Source organism: Aphis gossypii, chromosome X (genome assembly GCF_020184175.1).
Source record: "Aphis gossypii isolate Hap1 chromosome X, ASM2018417v2, whole genome shotgun sequence".
Lineage (NCBI taxonomy): Eukaryota > Metazoa > Arthropoda > Insecta > Hemiptera > Aphididae > Aphis > Aphis gossypii.
This window is the reverse complement of record NC_065533.1, coordinates 33,913,290-33,937,912: the sequence shown is the minus strand read 5'-3', so window position 1 is coordinate 33,937,912 and position 24,623 is coordinate 33,913,290. Positions and strand designations below refer to the sequence as shown.

The 24,623-nt window shown below is 26.6% G+C and overlaps 1 protein-coding gene across 4 annotated transcripts in view; it reads left to right on the top strand.

Moving 5' to 3' along the window:
- Window positions 1–24,623, top strand: part of LOC114126474 (glutamate decarboxylase) — a 96,851-nt gene that overhangs the window by 36,260 nt on the left and 35,968 nt on the right. For all 4 annotated transcript variants that reach the window (XM_027990431.2, XM_027990429.2, XM_027990428.2 and 1 more), the window contains exon 2: window positions 120–213. In XM_027990431.2, the coding sequence (XP_027846232.2) occupies window positions 141–213 (73 nt within the window). In that variant the 5' untranslated portion in view covers window positions 120–140. The remainder of the gene's footprint in view (window positions 1–119; window positions 214–24,623) is intronic.

The window sequence follows — 24,623 nt, the reverse complement described above, 5'->3', positions numbered from 1 at the left end:
CTTATGCATCTTGCTTTATCGCACACAACGCACAAATTACCAAGTTAAATGATTAGCGAATTTCGTAATATGATTATGAATATTTTAAAACCTGTTTTTTCTTTTTTAACTGTTTTCAGATACAGCCAACCACCGTCGTGATGAATTCTAAGCCCGATGGACAGCAGTCCAAGTATCAGCTGTCAAAGGATACAGCTGGACTTCGTTCAACAGGTAAGGATTGATTATAATTATAATTTACATGATATCTGGGGTAAGTGGTAAACTTGGTTTTCGGGAAAATAACTCTTTGTAAGCATTGAATTTGTATCGATATAACAAATTGAAGTATTGTATAGTTAAGGCAATAATACTATGATTGGTATAATAGTATGGATATAATGATTATTTATTTACCTAGGCCATGTATGAAAATAAATAATACCAATATTTGCCAAATAGTATTTGTTAATTGAGATATTATTTTAACAATAACAAAAAAAAAACTTTTAAACCCTAAGTTATGTGCAACCTATAACCTAATACAGTTGACTCTCAGTAACTCGAACCTTAATAACTCGAAATTCTCCTTATCTCGAATAAATATAATTCCCCTTCAAATAACAATAATATTTAGGGCCGTTCTTACAATGTTCGGTTAGTGCCTGACAGCGCTAACTGAAAGAATTTATCATAAGTTAACCGATAGAATTCTACCAGTTAGTCTTAACCGACACTTAACCGGACATTGTAAGCACGGCACTTAATGTTAAAATAATCTTGTTAACTCGAAAATTAATTAAACAAGATTTCGATTTTTCGAATTTTCTTATCCAAATTTAGAACTAAATACATGCAGTACTATATGTATAAGACGATATTGTCTCCGATATATTGGACGATATAAAGATAAAGAAGAAGTTGAAGACCCGCAAATAGAGCCCTGTACCGTCACAAGTAAAAAAGAGACACTTGCTTTAGAAAAATTAAGTAAATATATTGAAACCAATGAAGGTGTGGAAGATTTATTTAAACCACTCGATTATTTAAAAAATAGAATAGAGAACAATATTTTAAATAAAAATAAACAATAACCTTTGGACAAATTATTTAAAAATAATAATATGTAAGTATGTATATTTTTTTATTTCTTTAATTTAAACTTTTTTTTTAAATACATTTTTTGATAACTCAAAATTTTTAATAAATCGAATTTTTTTTTCTCCACGAACTTCGTGTTCTGGACAGTACACACTTTATATTATACATTTCAATATTATTACGATTTATCTTTCGAAAATGTTCACGTAGTTATTAAAACAGTAGGTACAGGAACGGTGTACTTTACTTATTTTATATTATTTTTAATATAGGTACCTACATAATAAAATTACGTCCTAAGAAATCTAAGTAATAACTTAATGTTATTGCTTTGTAGATAGCAAACAAAATTTTATAAATTCTTTTCCAGTTGTGTTTTCTTAAGATGTTTTAAATAATTAAACAATACTTTTTCATATTATATAATAATAATTATACTAATATAGTTTTAGAAGTTGTACTATAACTCATTATACTTTATTGGATATTATTATTTATATTAATATTAAAGTGGTGTTAAATAGGCATGAAAAGTATTTCTGTTTGTATTTTATTCTAAAATAATAATATAATGCTCTATGACTAAAACTATTATTTTAGGTAGAATGTAAATATAATAAACTCACTAATTATAATTGATAATGAATTATTAAAAAGCAATAATTAATTATGTATGCAGTCTAGTAAAGTTATGTTTTATAATATAAAGGTACATATACCTATATTTAAATATTGTATTTAAATATATAATGATAATTTGAAGGGAAATATAACATATAATATTATATAAGTACCATATACTTTATTCTTACCTATTTTATTAAATCTTACTTAATATACAGTTCAGAATCAATATTAAGTATTAACCGAGTGAAATAATTTTTTGTATTGAAAAAGTATAGTAATAATAAATTATAATATCACAATAGAATACTATTAGAACCATTTATAAATTTAATATGAAAGTATGATTTATGTTTGGTAATAGAATTGATACGTCATGCATTATTAGTGTACTTTTGTGAATGCCGTTGTATTATGGTTTCGACGAAGAATTCTATTTCAAAACAGCCTTTACCAATAATAAGCTTTCATTCTATGTGTACAATATGATCGATATGTGTAATGTGTGTAATGTGTTTTGCATATTATTACGTATTATTCGCACATCCTCTAAGTTTTTCATTTATTTAATCTATACATTTCTAAACTTTTTAATAACTACTTAAATTGTATAACTTATTGACATCTATTCATAGGTTGAATTATTTAAAAACCATTGATCCTTAGTTTTATATTCATTATTTGAATTTACATCCAAACATATTAATTTATCTATCGAGCTGCGTTGTTTAAAATTTGCCATCTGAAAATTTTACATAGCTTACTTTTCAGAAGGTACATAATACTTGAAATTTCAACAATAATTCAAATTTTAAATACTAAAATGAATGGCATAAATGTAAGTACCTATAGAATATAACATTTGTAAAATAGGTAATTAATCACAATATAGGTACTGAGTTTTAGTATTGAAGGATTTAAATCTAATTTTATTTGTATTACCGACTGTTTTTAATTTCCATTTAAGTATCTATCAAGTAATAACAATACATTTTCAATATAATTGTTTAGACCCATCTTGAATAAAATCCTGTTTTAACAATGGTAGGTACCTACTAAGATATGTTTAATATCTTTGTAAATTTATTTCAATATGAGATTGATACTGACAGCTTACTTCAGTACTGTTCAATTCATACAATTTTAATTATGATTTCGAATTATAAAAATATACTCCGATATATTAGTCGAATTGAATTGTTTCGAATTTGTGTGAAGATGAAAAAACTTCAAATACAAAGTCCTCAATACTTTTTGTTGTTGTATACCTAATTTATATTATTATTAACTTTAAAATTTTTTAAATGATTTAGATACTCATATTCTCCTGCTCAGTTGTTTATCTTACACTCTTAATAATATGCATTAAAAGTTTAATGTAGATTAATTATATATTTTAAGCAAATACATTTTTCAGTATGCAATATTATATAGGTTTAAAGTAATAAAATGTATATACTGAGTGTCTGTGTTTCACCAAAATAATATTAGTGTTACAATTTCCATATTTTTTCTAACCTCTCTTGCTGACTTAATCGACAAAATATTACCGTATGAAAATAAAACATAAATAAACCAAAGTGAAGTCTCGTACATGATATGAAAAAGCAAAGGCAATGTACACGAGATTAGGTCAGAAGCTTACACGCTCATCATGTATGTGTTACATGTACACAAATATCTTGATGTTCAATATTGTGCTCAGCATAATTTCGAGCAATGTCTCATTTCGTAGGTATCTCAGCAACGATTACCGTAATAGTTCTGCTTTTTCTGGAAAATCCGATTTATATTTTATTTAGATGCTTGCGCAGTTTTGTCTATGTACGTACAATATTTGAAAAATAGTTCACAGAAAAGATGAATGTCCGAGGGCTTCGTCAATATCTGAACAAGTCTTATTCGAGTTATTAAATTTTCTTATTAAAACCGAATTTATATTATTTAATATCGTAAAAATTAAATTAAATAATTATTATTTGACATTGTTACGAATTTATGTGAATTTTTCCGTGAAAACGATTTTGTGGAAGAATTATCTTTTTTTTAATTTAACAACCATGGTACAAGTCCAATTAATGTTTTGGAATTCTCATAATTAATGTCCTAATATAGTTTAAATTAAACAAAGAATGTTGTATTGGTATCCCTCAACAATTATTATTCAAAAACGTGAACTAGTCTAGTTTTTACAGTGATCTTCGCCTTGTTATTTATGTGACAGTCAGTGAATTATAGCTTAGTTTAATAGAAATAGAAACATTGAGTACAAGCATATATATTATTATTTACATAAACGGATATAGCCTAATGTGGATTCCAAAGTAAAGAATTATAGACAAATCATAATAAATTTCTCTATCATAAAATAATACATTAATTAATATTTCAACCAACTAGTATTCCCCAACTTCGCTACTCCAATGATTTTCAATACCACCATCAAAAACAGGATTAGGTACTCAGGTATTACCAGTGTATTGTATTATTTTATTACAATTTTAGATATTAAATACGTAAACTTATACGTTATTACATTGTATTAGATTAATCTAGCGTTAATAGTTATAACTTATAAGTTTCTAGAATCTGTATAATATAACTCGGAAAACTTTATTAATAATATCAGTCAAACAACTTAGTTCTCAAAATCGGAACGTGTAGTGAGAATCCTCAACCAAATATTCCTTAATCGGATAAGATTAGATATAAATAAGTGCCTACTATACACATCGAATCGATGGGCAACTGTTTCGAAAAAGAATGAAAGGTGTGTTTCAATATGTATAATTTTTTTTTTAAATTATATGTTTCAAAAAAAAACCACAATAATTGTGGTAATAATTAAACAATTATAGTTTACGAAATTATTTAAAACAATAGTAATAATTGTAATAATTTTTATTTTTAACTTATATAATATAATTCAGGTATCTAGTTCGTTTTTATTAAAAATCTATTAAGAAAAAAAAATTTTTTTAACGAAAATTCGTTAAACTTTATTTGTTAAATAAACGGTTGCATTTGTTTTTACGAATTAATGAATATATTTACAATATTACCTAGCGAAATGTTCAGAGAATACCAATCGAAAAAAACAATATGTATAATATAATTAGATACTTAATATAACTTAGTACTTACAATAACAATACAAAAGTACTAAAGAAAAGAAAGTATCCAACATTTTATAATCATCATAGTACATTTTAAATTAAATAAAATTACTGAAATTTAACTATCGATTTTCTGTATTTTTATAGTTTACTTGCCTAATCAGTCGGCATTCTCTAGTCACGCCTAACAACCGTATTTTCGCATTAATTAAACACGTACTGTATAAACGTATAGTTGACTTAAAGTACATTTCCTTTGAATTTTAAATGAGCTACTATAGAAAAAATCATTTACACTGGTCATTAATACAATAATTATTAATTATTAATTATTGTCGTCGATTATTTTAAATGTTTAAACTCCAAAAATGCCTTAGTACGGTAGGGTAATCACACTGCAATTACACGAAACAATAATTATCATGAATTATGATATTATTAAGCTATCGCTGTAACTGAATATTATAGTGTTATAATATTAAAAAGTAAATATTATAAAAGTTATCATAATATTATAATAAATTTGTTTTACAGTGTTTTTTTGAAAGTGTTATAGTAATAACTAATAAGTAATATACTAATATATTAGTATACTTATTTGTATGGATTGTTTTTCTTGCGTAACGCGTGTAGGACCCATCTCGGATCCCCAAACTGCAGTAGCTAGTAGGCGAAGTGTATATATATATATAATAATATCGAAAAGATTATGCAGTTGACGACCAGATTGCAAGTCTTGTTTATCAATGACGAAAATTACGAGGGTGGTCTGTACACCCGAGGGTTGTGTGTAGGAGATTCGTGGGCCGCGTGTGCATATAAATATGACTTTTTTCTCCTTTCCCCAACAACGTATAAGATAAAAAACCTAACCTATGTGCACCGTAAGTGAAATGTTTATGGCGCGTGCACCAAACCGAAGTGTATGTATAGTATCTTTTCTTATTCTTTTGCATTTTTTTTTATTATTATTATTATCATCCAGTCTCTCTCTCTCTCTCTTTTTTCGCGTTTATCTTTTCCCATCAATCTTGCACAAATCCTCGTCGATGAGGGTTACCGGCGAGTAATTTATTAGACTATCAAAACCAAAACCTCTTTTATAGTGCGAAAACACTCGCGTCCCAAAGTCCCTGGTGTGGTCCCATCAGCCTCTACACCGCCCCCGTCCGGAGGATTATTGCCAGGTCTTGCCGCATATACAACCAACCCCTCTTTTATATTAATATGACTACTTACTGCAGGCTTAATGTGTCTTTTATTTACACGCCATGATTAATTGATTTTTTAGGCGCTATCGACGTGCCGTTTGAACCACGAATAACAAATGACACGTGCTCTTGCCACAAAATACCGACAGCCATTATTTTATTTTATCGTACGACTGCGTCCTACTGATGTCATATCGTTTATATAATAATGTAGTTGTACCCAAACACCCATATTTTTCGTGACGTAGGTACATAACTCTCTGGCCCCGTATGATTGTCCTCTAACAACATTATTTGCAGTGTATGTAAACACAATTTACAATTTATTATAAATGGTACCCAGTTATTGTTGCTGCGTTCAAATAGTTTTTCGCTAATTTTTTTGAAATGAATATTGCGCATGATGTACACAGACATAAATATTATGAACTAATATAGCAACATAATATAATATGTATATGCGTGCGCAGACTCCGATTTCGAGGGCAGCATAAAGATAATTCGGCCCGTTTCCTAGATTTACCATGAAATCAGGCTCATATAATTTCACTTTTAGATTCTGAACGGAATGATGAATGTACTGATTTTACAATAATGTGCACATATTTATAATATATTTATGTATTTTTTTGTATGTGTACACCATGACTTGTTGAAATAATGCTAAATAATTTAAAACTTCTGGAGTGTATTCCGATAAAATTGAATATCTTTGATGCATTATAAAAGTCAAAAGTAGTAAAAATCGGGAACAACCACAAAAAAGTAACGAAAAACGGGAATTTTTATACAATAGTAATTAAAACTAATCACTGCAAATATACTTGAAATTTTCACAAAATGTTTGTATTAGTATTATAAATACATGGATAAATATTCAAAATATTCTGGATTTTTTTAAGCTATTTATAGACAATTCAAGTTATTTTCTAAACATTTTTGAAATGTCGAAAAAAAATTGGATGCTTAAAAATAGTTGATAATTTAATATAAGGTCTCTTATAAGTTGTTCTTATTGTAAATCAAAAAAATCGAAAATCGTTAGTCACAATTTTTTTTATAGGTGTTTAAAGTTTGAAGTTTTTCGCAATATGTAAAAATCGCGAAAATTTACAAATAAAATTGTGATTGAAAAATCATTTATATCTAAGATTAAAAAATTTAACACACAGTTTTCTAGAAGTTTTCCTTCGAATAACTATAGAGGAAATTTAATCATCATAGTAGGAAAAAATGTTATGTGAGCGTCTGAATTTTCAATTTGTATGAAATCACGTGACGATAACGATTAACGATTTATTCTCAAATGATTTTAAATATTTTTCAAAAAGCATAAGTTGTAGATACTTGAAACTTTCGACAATTATTTAGATTAGTATTATCTTTACATTATTTAATTTTCAAAATATTTTGCTTAATTTAAGGCTTATAAGTATTTGAAATATATGTTTTTTTTTTAATTTCTTTTTTATAAATGTCGATAAAATTTTTTAGCCAAGTCAAAGTATTTGAAAATTTAATATAAAGTTCCTCATGCGTTAGTATTTTAGTTATTCAAAAATTATAAGAATACACAGGAACATTTTTTTTTGTTAGCTTTTGAAGTTTAAATAATGACGAAATTCGTCAAAATCATGAATATTTGCAAATTATTTTGTAGTTAAAAATGTATCAAACATTTTTTATAAGAAGTTGGGAATGATCACCTTTTTTTATTTTGAAAATCAACATTTAAATGGTATTGGTTAGTTATTTTTTGGTAAAGATTTATTAAATGATATGAACATTTCAAAATCTCAAATTTATTTGTAGATTTGTTTACGAAAATATAATAACTATTAAAATTTAAAATTATTGTTCGCCATAAATACATTATTACCTATTAGATTTATATATTACAACTGTAATTCTATAATTAATAACTGTTTCTTATTATAATGTACATAATTTGTGTAAATATATAGCTTTATGAAGATAAAACTTATCGAGGCCTAAAGTTAAATATTTTAACGGCTTTGGTAATCAGAAAAAAGTTAAGGAGCAGCATATGCTGTCTTTGTTGCCCCCGTGCGCACGCCTAAGTATATAATGTGTATTATATAGGTATTGCCTATAGAGTCCCCTGAGTGACAAAATATGTCAAGTAAATTTTACTCGTAAGCGAAACAGAATTACATAAATTACTCGTACACGGGTAATGCCATAAATTACTGTTTTATTTTGATGGGTTGACATTGGTTTCGAAATAGATTTATCACTCAAACTTCGTACTTATAACACAATAGATGCTGATGGATGTATATTATAGTCTTTGAAAATTAATAATAGTTTAGTTAAACATATAATATACGATTTATACATTTTACAATATTGGATACGTCTTGAACAAAACACGTAGTGTAATGCAAAACTCTCTTGGCATTCGCCTATGGTCCTAAATGTGTCTACGTTGCATTCCAGTCTATAAATCAATTTAACGGTAGTCCTTCAGGAAATTCCGCATTGCAATGAATCGATGACAGCTAGATATCCGGAAATTCAATTCCTTTGCCGAGGACAAACACTGAACCGAGAGAATCGCTAAACCACCGCGGCTGACAATCGTAACAGTCGCATTTCTGAATTGTTGGTATACAGTCTAAAGTAAACAACAATATTATTTTCACAGGGTATTTCACACACGAATTTGTAATGTGTCGGTCGTTCTAAATTTGAAATTATATACTGATGTTATTAAACTGCAGCGACCAACGCTATTATTTATCTCCGGCGTGGCAGTCTAAATCGAATAAATCGACGATTTAGCTACGGTATGCAATGTGCATTTCGTTGAAAGTTTCAAGTTTAATCGTCCAATAATAGTGGACCATTGTGAATGTTTACGTTGTTTATTATTATTATGATTCGTCTTCGTTTCCATTTCGATGATATGGTAACATTCCAGTTCAACAATAAATGCACTAATTTTATAATATTTTGAAAACATCCCTTTTTCGCCAACGGTTATGTCTTTTGTTTAAAATATTTTTCGTATATTGAAAAAAAGATAAAATAGAATCCCAATACTGGTGATTTTAGTTCATTCCTACCATTTTTACTTAGTTTGTAGTTCGATAATTACTTAAGTGTTTATTACAATGAATTGTAAAAATTAAATCTGACAAGATTGTTGTTGTTTGAATAACTATTTGAATTAATAAATTATTACTTCTGAGACAAACCTGAATACTATATTATATATATACAAAATTAAATTTTTTATTTACAGTTTAATATAATTTAGTTTTTCCAAATAATGACAGACACAAAAATTAAAATTAAGTACACATAATTGTAAAATTAATATAATCATAGCTATATAGACTATTTAAATTACCTAATGTGTAAAACATATTAACTAAAACTTTAATACTTTTCGAGAAAAAAACAATTTTAAGTATTTACATTTAATAAAACGTTGAGTTAAAATGATGGTCATATTCTAATATTCTACCAATAATTCACAATACATTTATGAACTGTAATATTTCTCATGCTTTTTTGGTGCATTCTGTGCGCTTATCTTTTTTATGAAGGTCATTTCATGCTTTAAAATATTATCAGAGTATTCATTATAGAACTACATTAAATAGATGATTTATGATTGGAATTGTCTATGTGCGATAATATACTATGTTAAAATTATTGTGTTTTTGTTATTTTTCGTTAATCTTAACTAATGAGGTCATTTGTTAGTTATTAAAACTCATACCTCATGAGTAATCTTAACTTTTTTCTACAGTATTTTAGTAAAAAAATATTACTTAATTGCAATTTACAAAATCTTTAAAACTTATATTTATGTTTTGACTTTTTCAACGTTGATAATATCAAGTGAAAGTAAAAAATATTCATGAGAAAACAAGGTTTTCTACAAGTTTTCAAGTTTACATCGATAAATAAGATTTAACTGTCGTAAAATAATTAAATGATTTTTTCATCAAACTATAGTAATATTGTACAACAGCTATACTGAGAAGAGATATCTTCCCACTACTATTTTATTTTATCACACATTTTTCATCCCTCGACTTATTGTTTCTAAAACTATCCTTCTGCAAATTTTTAATTTTAAATCAAATTTTGGAAAAAAAAATACCAATGGTTGAATCAACTATTAAGTACATTAGAAAAAATATTCAACAAAATAATAATAATTATAGGTAATAGATTAACATGTTAGTAGGTTCTTTAAAAACATTTTATATATTGATACTTAATCAATTGAGAATTAATTTATAGTTATAAATATCAAACATCAAATTTAAAAAATGGTGTCTATGTAAATAATGGGTCAATAATGGATATTTTAAATTTGAATTCAATGATAAATTATTGTTACTACACATAAAACGATTCTAAGCGGGGGTCCGTCAGCCTACATCTATTATCTATATATATATTATGTATATATCACTATTTCATCAAAAATAAAATTTTCATAATATTATGTCTTTGTTTGATACCTATTGCTATTGTATTTTCTTCTTTACTAATAGTATTTTAGTAGATTTATTGTATTCGTTGTATGTAAATTTTGTGATTGACTTAATTTTTTCTAAAAACATTGCATTTATAAATATTATTGACATTTAATTATTATAATAATATAATATATTTATATTATTTTTACTAACTTTTGAGTCAATATTGTAAAACAATGTAAATAAGTCCGTGGTATAAAAAAAACTAAAAAGTACTATTTATAAATTAATCTACATTTATACATCTATACATTAATCCTGTTTCTAAAATTACATTGTGTATAATAAAATTCATAATGTACTTAATATATAATATTTTTAATTCTTCCATAAAAATTTCACATTTTTTCTTAATTTTTTTTTTTCGTTTTTCCCGATCATTAAAGTAATGGCATTTTTATTTTTAGTCTCCCTAAACTTTTAATATTAATACATATTGAAGTTAAATGTTTATAAAAAATATTTTAAGAATATAACACAGCATAAATCAATAACATTATTTTTCATTTCATTCCTTATAACCGTCAAATAATAATAAATATTAAAATTAAAATAATTATATAATACTTTCTTTTTATTATCTTTTCATAGTTTTATTCTTTTGATCTGGGTTTGAGTTGTACTAAATATATATATATCTTATACTACTAAAAATTTAGGACATTCCAATTGTATTCCCTATATCTTATTTAAGATGTACGATGTACCTATAACTTCTGGTTCGCTTTGTGTAGTGGTGAATGTAGTGGTCGGTTTTGGCGAATTGCATAGTATGTAGATGATCCAAATTATTTTGGGACGAAAAATCGTATTTTTGACAGACACCAGACCGTTTTTTATTATTATATTATTTTAATATATCTTGAGTGCGATTCACAGCGTCAGCGTTTAGATAAAACACAAATTAATTCAACGCAAATTTACTACTATTAAGTATAATGGTGTATGTTTATTATCTTATTACCTACATTAAGAATAATCTATAATCTATATGTCACTTAAATTGTGACGATGTGATCTTAAAGTTTATCAAAACTAAATGTTTATGTATAATATTGAACTGCAGATGATTCAAAATTTTTGAATGATGTATATACCTATCAATAAGTAACTAATTCTGTATTTAAATACTTCATTTGTGTCACTAAAAAGTAATAATTACAAATCTCAAAATCTACGATGCGATAGTGTAATGTTTTGACTCAATAGTTTTGATCCAATTTTGGCCTTAGATCGTTCAACCATTAATAACATATTATGCTTAAATGAAAATTTAGTTAATGATTTTTCTTCTCTATATGATTTGGTGACTAACTAGTTGGCTCGGATATTACACGTCCATTAACATTATTTCATCGTTAGATGCCAGGCGGCTGGCGGCTGGCAGCTGGTATAGCTGCAACATGTATACATGTTGATGAGCTGATGTGTACAATGTACATAATATTAATTTGTAATAAGTAAATAATACAAAATCGACCACCATGAACTCTTTAGCCAAATCAGTTTTAATGTAGCAAGAGTTAATTCCAATCTTCCATGTATATAATGTATGTATAATATATACATAAGTATATTCTAAATTGATTTATTATTATCACGAATAAAATGATAATAAAATATTAAAATGTGTTATGAAAAATATTATTTTCTTATTTTGTGGTAAAATAATTAGTTAAATCCTCTTACGACTGCGGTCCGGTTATAATTTTTTCACTGAATTCTATGCTTCATTATTCATTATTGAAATATATTTGTTGTTCACTAATTTGTGAATGATGAAAATGATGATGCTATGGTGACTGGCGCGTATAATACAAAATATGAAACGATAATAATAATATTATGTTATGGAGATCGACGAGAATGTCACACAGAGGTAACGAATTTTGATTGACGTGCGCGTTTTATCTGCTCGCTTGCAGGTTATATAATAATATTATTAAAAACTCGGCCTCCTATATAGTGTATGCAAACAAAAGTAGTAAAGTCGTTTTATACTTACCTCTTCTTCTCCGGGTAACGCCAGCAGATTACTTTCTCGATGTCTGAGAAAAAATTATACCAAACCTAATGCATATTATTATATTATGATGATAAATATTATATTACTTCCCGGACTTACTTTTCATTAAGATCGTGTTACGATAAAGACGTATGAACGGGTTGAATGCAATAATTGAAAATAATTTGAATACCATCACACATGTGTCTTTCATATGGTGATTTATATTTCAACATTAAAACAATTTATTTTTAATTTAGTCATGATTTATCATGTAAGTATCTTCAGTATACTTAAATATACTTACGTAACATATATTTTTAAGGATATATAGTATATGCCCGGACTACTGACCGAAATTTAGGCGAATTTTAAAGGGAATTATTATTTTTTTTTTAAAGAATACAATTTAAAAAATAGAACAATTTGCACTACTTCCTCCCAATAATAAATTATTTAAATATTGTTGTTTTTTCATCATAAATATATTATTTATTGTTAAATAAATGTAAGTAGTAGATACATACCTATTGCAATTAATAATCAGACATAATATTTTTCCTAGAAAATTTGACGTTTTAGTTTATATAATAAAATATTTTCATTTCTTAGTTTTGGTGGATTTGGCCAGGTACAAAAACTGTTGATATTAAAAATGACTAAAAAATAATCCAATTTATAACGATTTATTTTAAAACAACAATAATAATATATCTACATCATATTATTATTCCAATATACTAATTAATAAAACTGGTCAAATATGAATATTTTTTGAGGAGGCTAATCTCTTGTTAACTCTACAAAGGCCCAATTCACCAAGACCAAGTACAGTAGGTACTAATTAGTTTTTCAATACATTAATTATATTATATAATATAGGTATGTATTATTATTATTTTATTTATTATACGTTGAAAATTATTTAATTCATTTAAATTACACTCAACATTTAAAATATATACATATAATTCTTTTCACAAGAGACATTATAATAAAATTATTATACAATTCTCAAATTCTTAGTATAATATTATGAATAAAATAACAATGTCATCGTAACCGACGTGTAATATATTATGTAGTTTATACTAGTAAATCTTGGCATTTACGTTAAAAAGCATAGGTATTTTTTTATAACATAATATAAACATACTATACAAACATAATAAGTACCAACCTATATATAAATATTTTCTCTTAGAATTAAATAAATTACAGTACGAGTAACTAATCAAAAAATTCTTAGAATGTCTGATATATTCTTCTGTTAAGTGATGCTACTGTATTATATTACATTTTAAAAACATTGTTGGAAATAATTTTTAGTAATCAGCTAATATGAAAGTATGAAAATATGATATTTTCCTGATTTTCCTTGAAAAAAAAATATTAAAAATTCAATTTTTAGAATTGTTATAACAGATAACAGTAATAAAGTTGGTAATTTTACTAAAAGTATAACAGAACTAAACCACTGGAAATTATATCCTAGGCTGACAAATCATTTTCGTTCAGAATCATTTTTCGTATACAATGACACCTACCATTGGATTCAAATTTAATCCATCCATTATAGTGACCTACTATACAGCAGAGCGCTACTCACTTAACCACTATTTTTTTTTAATTAAATAAATTTTAAAATTGTTTTTATTAACTTAAAAAAAGATTAAATACTACCTATTAAATATAATATTATAAAACCATTCTAAGTAAATAAATAAACATAATTGATATATTTGAAAATAATCAGAATGTAATATTATGTATTTTTTTTTTAATAATGCATATTATTATAAATGTATTATCATAAAAAACATGAAATTATGGGTTAAAAACTTCATTAATTAATTTAATAGAATATTTAAAATTTATATTAATAATAATACCATAGTAGCTAATTGTAGAACAGAATCAAATCTAAAAATGTAAGACACAACTAAGAAGTATCTCAGAGATAACTTACCAATAACATTTATACATATATATTTTTTTTTGAAGAAGAAGAAGGGACGCGTAATTAATAATTATATTATCTCTTGGCCAATTTATTTTTAGCCTTCTAGCGAGATTTCGTCTGTAAAGTACATATTATGAAAACCTTTTTTTGTTTGTTTATTACTAAAGGTATTTTAAATGGTTTATATTTTCATGCTCACAAAAAATGTCATTTAAGAAATTACTAAACAAACAATGAACAATAGAGTCAGTAGTCAGCTCTTATAGTTACGATTATTCTGTTATATATTATGATCACATAATAATATAGTGTTACCTATAATATTATCATATAGGTGTAGGTACTAATACTATAAATAAACTTTATTTTTAGATTTAAATTATAAATACATCTAAATTCTAAATAAAAACCTATGAAAATATTATTTTTTAAATTGTTATAACGAACATAAATTCCAATAAAAATTTCATTATATCATTGTATTAAGAAGGCGTAATTTTTAAATTCTAAAAAAAAATCGATAATCGTTATTAGTATTATATGTGTACCAACGAAAATCTCGATAATACCATGTTAGTTTTAGTTATTTTTTTCACTATTTTCTTGACAAAATCGTTTTGGTGCACATCTGACGCGATGATGTGATATCACAAAATAATGAAAAAAGTTTTTGACAAGAATAATATCCAATCATAACACCACAGTGGCCTTTTTATATTTTGTTTTTCTTTTGACGTTTCATGTCAACGCGTTATGTCTCGCTTGCGCCAAGTGTCTATACACGTGATAAAAAACACTTTCCCACTAAAATTAAGTGACATAAATAAAATCTCTGTGTATTGTTCAATTTACGTAAGTATACACATCAATAACACAACGCGTGCTAACCTAAACAATTAGACGCTAAAATATTATATACCTAGAAAAATATTATAATTATCTCATCAATTAATTTTCTTTTTTTATTTAAATAGAGAAATATACAACGTGTATTCATGTATTATACGATGAGTAAAATGTAAGGTTACATAACATAACTTAGATACTTAGGTGTTCGTTTATCACCATAAGGTTCAACATTTTTATATATAACATAATAATATCGTTTTTATACAACACCAAATTTTTTATAAATCGACCATTTAACATAACAATTCATTTTGAATCAGTGACAAAATTCGTTGTTAATTTTTTAAATTCACCATTTTTTATCAACCAATTTTACAGTAAACATTTTATCATGAATCATGATTTTGAGTTTGACATACATACCCATACGTATTAGGTACGTAGTATACCGTGATGTCAGCTGCAGCAGTCGTTTTCGGAATTCGCATGTGTATGATGCTCATCATTTATAATATAAGCTATTAAAGCTATATTTAGCTATTAAAATGTTGGAACTTCTATTTTATTTTCCAGCATATCATTTTATTTTTGTTATAAAATCAAATATATGCAATATATCTCACTCATAAAAATCTAATATACAGCATAAAATTATAATGAAAACTCGAAGAAAACTTTTATTTTTTAATAAATATATAGTTAGCATGATCGAATATTAAATCTAGTTCATTTGTTGATTGAATTTCTTTAAAAGGCGATTTGACAAGCTTGTTATTTTTAATAATATTAATTAATTGCACATACGTAATATCTATTACCTATTCATCCTGTTTTATCGAATCTCTTATCTAATTTTTTCGTAACTATAAATAAACAAATAAATACTACATTATAATTTATAATAAATTATACATTATGTGTAACAATGACTGTTAGCCAGTTTAAGATAAGAGGATTCTAAATTTCCATATGTGTACTAAAAATCGACTTTTAAACATTTTTAATCGTAACATTTCTTAAGTGACAGATTTAAATCCATAATTCATTCAGATTTTAATGGTTACATAAATATTCCAAAGTATAAACAATAAATGAAAATAGTCGATTTACATGTATGTAGATTATAATTACTAAAAAGAAAAATATCCTGAATTAATACAAGTTTCAAGTTTGACTTATTGTAAAAAAAGATTTTTTAAAAACAACACGTGATTGAGGAAATATTGACAATTATTTAATAATTTTGAAGATTCCAAATTCATTTGTCATAATATTATATAAATGTGACATAACTTACAGTATGCGTCTAAAATAATAAAATGCTTTTATTGGTAAATTGACCGTTCTCAACAACCAGAATCTTTTCAATCCTATCAGAGGGAACAATAGTATATTTTTAGACTTTAGAAATATATTATAATAAGTTTCATTTTGTATGTCCTTCATTGCAATTAACTTCGTTAGAAAGTCGTATTATTTTTTAAAAACATAATATTATGTAGCTATGTGTACAATATTATTATATACATACAATATTATAGTTTGGTTGGATCTCATGGGTAATCATCCTGCTACATATTACATGTCGAAATCCTTTTGCAAGAGACGTGATCTTTACGAATTACACATAATATTATACGATCACCGAATGGGAAGAATGTCTAAATTTCTCTCTTCTTTGGTGTTTCGGCGTGCACGTATTGTTGCAAACACGCCGTCCCTTCAGCCGATCGCCACCCTCGCTTGAGCACAAAACGGAGTGCAGCGGCGGCCCCGGACATTTTGCAAATAAGGGTAAAAAATAAACACACGCACGCTGCACATGTATATATATAAATAATAGTGTACTCCGTACGAATGAACGAGAAACGCGCGAAGGGGTGAAAAATTACTTTTCGCTGTTCAGCAACAGATGTTCCACATCCGCGAGCGAAAGCGAGCGCTCGTCCTGTCCCCAGCCTTATGCATTCCGAACCGCAGTTGTTTTGATGGGGAAGAAAGAAAAAAATGTATATATAAAATCTCTTTTGTTATCCCTCCGGGTTATTGCAAATTCCTGAACACGCGTTAAGCTCTTTAATTAAAATGCCTGCCGTTCTTGGGCTTTGCAATATATATATATGGCACCACCGTCCACCCGTCTAACCATATCTGTATAGTGTATACGTATTTCACATAAAACAGCCCTCAGTTTGCTATAGTGGTATATTGCTGTATCGATATAGTGTAATAGTGTTACAGACCATCGTCCGTCACGCAACGCGCGGCAGTGGCGATACGAACAAACGCCACTTCTGATGCCTACAATATAGTCGAACATTTAACAGTTTTATCAAAAATTCTAAATAGGCGGTTAACTAAATATTTTTTATTATAATAAAATGTTATAGCTTGTAATACTTTAATTTAAATATGTATAGTATTGATAAAATTATTATACAAATTTATGTCACTGATTAATGATTGTGTCTTTAATCACAACTTAAAAATTACAAATTGTTGACATTTTTTTTTTTTTTTTGATTTGAGTAAGGAGCTTTTTTTTTAATTTTAAACTTGTTGTAATTGTAATATTTTACAGTGTTTAATTTGAGAAATATTAGATATAATAATAAATTAAGTCATCATTCATAATGTAAAACATTTTCAACTTCATATCTATAATAACAATATTAAATTACGTACCTGTATAGACACTTTATTTTAATATTTAAAAAAAAATTCAAAGATAAGAATATAACAATTTACAAGTGATTGGCGCCATTTGTTAAAAACTTTTTATAATATTTTAAAACTTGTTCTGTTATTTGATTTCCGGCCTAGGTCGAGCTTGGGTAAAAAATCACAATCTTATGAGTTATAATCATCTACTTTATAAAATATGTATGATTATAGGCCTTAGCTTTAGAATCAAAATTAATTTCTCAAACCATATTATTGTAAGATTATAAACATTTTATATTTAAAAATCCAAGGATTTTTTTTTAAAAAACGGTTTAATTGCATTTATAAAAGCAAAACCATTCAGTTTTATCAGTTTTATAAGGTTATTATGAAAAATCTCAGTTTTTTTAATGTGTGTGTTAATGTATTTTTCAATACATAATAATGCTATAAAACTATTTCTTATTAAGTATTCAGTGCACAAATATCGTTTAAACTTCCTAAAAAGATATCAGGTGACTAATTCTGAATAATATATTACTTTTTGGGTAGTGAAAATAGTACGATTGAATTATTGAAAGCCTTCAGTATACATACAAAAAAAAAAACCAGAAAAATAAAATTTGGAACTAGAACTTAATTTGTTGTAATTTTTTCAAAATTTTAACTTAAAAAAAAAATATTGTGCAATGTATTTTAAATATTTTTAAATTATCAAAAGAACAATTTATGCTTAAGAATATTTATCAACACTTCATAAAATTAGGAAGCTTAAATATTATTTTGAAAAATAGTAAATTACTTAACATTTTTACTATTAATACTCTTTTAATTAAATTAATAACACTAAAATCATTTGATTTACGAGTGAACAATCAATGTTTTTTTATGTTATAAGAAATTCAATCACTTATAAAAAAATTTAAATTCTTTATATATTCCATTAGAACTAACTTTAAGACTTTGTATTACATTTTTAAGCTTTTTGATCGAACATTTCCATTGATAGGTATTGATAGAAAAACATTTAAAAATAAATTGGACATTTCAAACTTCTACAAATAGCTTTGAAATATTCAAAATATTTAAAAAAAATACATGCCGTCTATAAAAAATTCTAACATAAATATTTTGTAAAATCGTCAAGCATTTAGTTATTGATAATTTATGAATTATAAAAAACAAAAAAATTAATTTTGTCGACTTCTGGGTTTGTGTAAAAATTCCTGTTAAGTATCTGTTATTATTCGACTTTGTTTTACATTCGTTTTTATTGTCAAACACTGCAGTGTCATTATATTGTATAGTGTGAGCTGCTACTACATACCTACTGCAACTAACCTACCAACTGAAACTATGTCACAACTACCGGGCGATAATATATTACGCGACTGCAGACTCTAGAGGGGTTTCAGGAATTTCCGGTGTGGCGTGTTGTAAAAACAGGAGTCGGTTCCTGTGGATATGATACACCGTCCCGAGTCGTCAGTGTACGAACTCCATACATACACACACGTATAAAATATTGGAATAATAATATATCATCCAGATAACGATGGCAACGAGCCTGCGGTCGGTATGTGTATATTGTAGGTATAATAAAAGTGGGTACTTAACTTTATTCGAAACGAGAGTAAAAAAAATGGTACGTCATACATACAAGTTCGACTGATACCGACATAAATAATAGGATATTCATGATAATAATATAATAGGTATATATTACGATTAACGTTCGTGGTTAAGGGTATTCTAAAATACTCATTTAATCATTGAATTGTGTTTGTTTTTCTATTGTACGATATTCTAAATGTTGATCATATTATATGTTTATCATAAGTTAATTTTAATTTTTTGTAGTTAGCTACATAAAAAATACATACATTTTTTCTCTATTTTTTGTTATGATTAATTTTTTTTTTTTTTTGATTATAATTTCAGCAATAATTATATTTTGATTTCTAATAGAAAATAAATGTTTAAAAATGTTAATACCTACTCAATTATTGCATGTAGTCTTATCTATATTGCAATTTATAACTTAATGAGTGTTTGAAGTTTAAAAAGAATAATGTTTGATAGATCGAAAAAAAATTTACTCCACTATTCCGCCCAATTTAAAATGTGTCAACTAATAATACATTTTTGGTTAAATGTTTAATATTCAGATTAGGTAGGTATACGCATTTTTGAAATTCCATATGACTATTTAAATATAAGCTAACTTAAGCTTATTAAAAAAATATATACGTATATATTTACTTATTTATTATCATTTATCATCCATCGACCATCAGGCCTGATTCTAACGACCGAATATGAGTTATTAATAAATCATAATTTATTATCCATTGGATATTTTGATTTTATTATAATAATTATTGTTAACTATAAATATGGAATTCAATATTATATTATAATTGTAATAAAGCTAAAAATTAAAAATACCCATTTAATCTATTTTAATTCTTAATATAAAACGTTTATTTTGTACCTAATATATTATTCTGGAATATATTAGACCATTACGGGTGACTTTTGAGTATGTAAAATAAATGTATATTGTTATTTAAAAAAAATGTCATGACTCATGAATCATGATACACGTACATTCCAGAGGAATATTTATGTATAGTTGACCATGTTGAACACGGGTACAATAAATACAAAGTTTACTATGGGTAAAAAAACATGCTGGCGCGAGTTGTAAAAATTTGTTTTATATAAAACATACAATAATGTTATGTTATTGCATAATATATATCAAACATGTAATTAATTCTTTGCGTATCGCATGTTAACATTTTTTTTGAATTTAATTAAAATTATTCTCACTAAATTATCGAACATCATAATCGTTGTTTTTCAAATACAACAATTTATTACATTTTTCATATCGGTATCAAACTTTTAACAATAATAGCCAATAGGTATAAATAATATATTATAATATCAGGGCTCGACATTACAATAGGTACATTCAATACCTACAAAATCAATCACAGGCTCACAGCTGACGGTGAATCATATCCATTTTGTTGTACACCACAAATATTGGCCAAATGAGTATTTATTCAATCATAAATTAAAATATAATTGTCATGATACATTTGAAGAACTTTTACATATCATTTAAATTATTTCCCGTTAAATTTTCCTCAAGTTATCGTCAAAGTTATATTACACTATTTAGTTTCTACAAATAATTATGAATTTATAACAAAAATAAATACCATAGGGCATAGGTTAAATAATGGTATAGAAGAATAGGTACCTATAATATGTTTAATTTCGTATAATGGGAAGGTTAAAATATTCTTCTTATATATTCTAAAACTCATTATTGGATCCCCTAAGTTAAGTAAATAATATTGAAGTATTTAAAATGTTAACAGATAAACTTTTGTGCCCGATTATACCTTCTATATAATATATTAATGTATTGTGGGTGTTCACAACATCCTCAATTATTGTAGGTACCTACCTATACACTGTATATACAGTCTTTATACTGTTGAAATACAATAAGCTCCTTTTTCTAACCAAAGCTATATAATATAAGTATACATATATTATATTATTACATCCCTCAACCGCACTTGTGGTCGCTACGTCGAGTCAAGTACCTACGCACGCACATATAATAATAATATTCTTCCATCGCGCATCACCGCCGCGAGTGTATGATAAATATACGTAGGTACTTGCGAGCGTCTCGACCGGCAGTGTGCGTGCCAGTGCTCTGTGGAGGTGTGGTTGCAGTGGCGTGGAGGGGCGGTGGTGGAGGTTGTTAAATTCAGCCCGTATATAACACTAAACAATCGGCTGCGTGATTTATAGTGGTGGGACGCGGGGCGGACGGCCGAGCAGCGCTCGCGCGCGCGCCCGCGCTCGTGTCGCAGAAGTGGCATTTACGGGCGGCGGTTACCATAAAGGGCCCATTGGTTGCAGCTGACGTTACAAACAGGCGGCCGTCATTAATAAAATCTCGCCCCCCCCCCCCCAGCACCGCCGCCCAATCGCCCGTGTACCGTTACCCGCGCGCGCCGCGGCGAGAGGCTAATTAATTCTGCCTTTTGGCACAGGTGGCTGACGGGTTGACTCGGCTCATTGTTTCCCCAAATAATTCGCGTATATATGGTTAAACTTCCACCGCGCCACCGCGGGCGAAGAGATTGATGGTCCGCGGCGGCGTTTTTGGCGACCGACGACCACCTCGAAAATACGACAATAATATTATTATTATAACATTATTATAGCCAAAAGGTAATACGAATAACATCGACAAATGATTTTATTTTGTTTTTTTTTTTTTGTTTTTGTCCTTTCGCAATGATATTCGGTAGTTTGTTGCTCAGTTTGTGGTACGGGTCGTTTTTCGAGGAGAGTTTCAAACGGACGTACAGTAATGTCTAGTAAACACATGCGGAATTTATTTACCGTGTGTCCATTAGAATTTACAAATAGTTATATTATATTATAGATGCCTGCTATAACGATCACCAAATTTTCAAAATAAATCTATCTTTTAAATTTATAGTTTTATTTAGTATAGGTACTATTGACAAAATAAATGACAATTGCCAATTCAAACACTTCAAACCGTATTGCAATTAAATCATAATACCTTTTGAAAATATTTCAGAAAATGATCTACTGACTACTATATTTATAGCAATATATAAATTCATCGTTCAGTGATGACCTATGAGCGTCGGTAGTCGTGGCTTTATGCACACAATGCGACTCCCTATCTTTACACCACTGCTTTTTTTCGGTATTTAAATTTGGGAAAGTATTGATCTTTAGAAATTGGATTCGGTGGCACTGCAGATGGCGACAAATATAGTTACTGTATACATTACCGCCACAGTACCTACCATAATTGTGAACATTTTTCTTTTTTTGATTATAGATGAAGTAATATTTTTGTATAAATGTTAAAAAAATAGAGTAGATACTGTCTTAGTCTTATATCAAAGTTTATATTTGTAGGTGGTGGTAACTAATAGTGATGGTAAAATGAATAACTAATAAGTAGTAATAACTCATTCTGTCCCTACACAATAAAAATTTAATATTAATTTGATATAATTGCTTATAATATTTCTTCTAAATATGTAGGTATATAATTATGCACTTATCCTAGAGAAACTTGAAAATTAACACAATATATTATAAAATAAATATAATATTTTACTATTTTAGTTCAACTACTTTAATCAATTCGCTACATTGGTATTTCTATGTAATATCATGCAGTTTGTGGTATTATTGTTTTTATATTTTTATATTGTGACTAACATCTCGTTAGGTCACTATGGATTTATTATACAAAAATGTTTTAGTAAATTTTGTTTTTGAATTCTGATTAGATCTAATAATGCAGATTATTAGTTTTTCAACAATTTCTGATTTTATTTTTATTATTTATTAATAGGTATAAGATTAATGTATTCTTTTTATTTCTTTTCTTTATTAAAAACAATTTTTGGAGTAAAAGGAATGAAAAAAATGATCAAAAAGTTTCAAACACTCTAAAAACTTAGTAAACTTAGAACTTTGAAACTGATAAAAACTTGAAATGTTCATTTTTAGATTTCATAAATAGATTTTTTCAGCGTGCTTAGAATAATTTGACGGTTCTCGAAGAAATATGAATTCCACCCATTCCATCAATTTCTGAATGCGTTAAATTATTTATATATTTTTTTTTACAGTATCTTATATTTGTCCAAGTCCGAAAGTATGATACATAATGATGTACAATCTTTGATACTATTACAATGTATATTTTATAATAAATGATAATATTATATTAGTAATTAAAAATATTATTATATTTCATAAGAAATACATAAAAGTATGAAACTTACAACTTATCTATATGGAAATAACGTCATTTTAATATAATTTCAATTATTCAAGTTTAAAGTGTTTACTTTTATGATATTTTTTAAATTCTTTTTATGCTTTTTTGTATATTAAATTCTTTGAAACATTGTAGGTGCCAGGTGGTAATTTATAAAAACAATTGTTTTTTTTTTCAATCTTAGAAAAATATAACCAGCGCAAACACAATTACCAAGTATTTTAATTTTTATATAAGAGAAAAAAAGCATATATGTTTTTGAAAGATCTATTCTATCTAAAAGAATGAATAAAAATTAATTTTTTCGAAATTTTATGGAAGAAATTATTTTTTAAATGGCATTTTTTCTTAAAATAATATTTTTAAATTCTTATTTTGGCGTAAGTCGTGAGGCTTATGATACTATACATATTTTTCTTATGTATTAAAATTGAATAAATTAATTTTTTTCATATAGGTCTATGAACTACTTTAATTTTTTTAGCTAGGTATGTGTTAAAGATTGTGCACAACAGAAAAAAAATATTGATGTTAAATTTCTTCATTTAACATTTACGAATCAAATGATAGTTGTTAAATTCATTTTATTAATTATGTGCCATGTGCTGTATAGTATGCATAATTAAATTTCATCATGATATGTGTAATTATTGTAGTAGGTATAATAATAAATATGTGTAATAGCCAAAATATTATAAGAGGTATTAAACCATTGT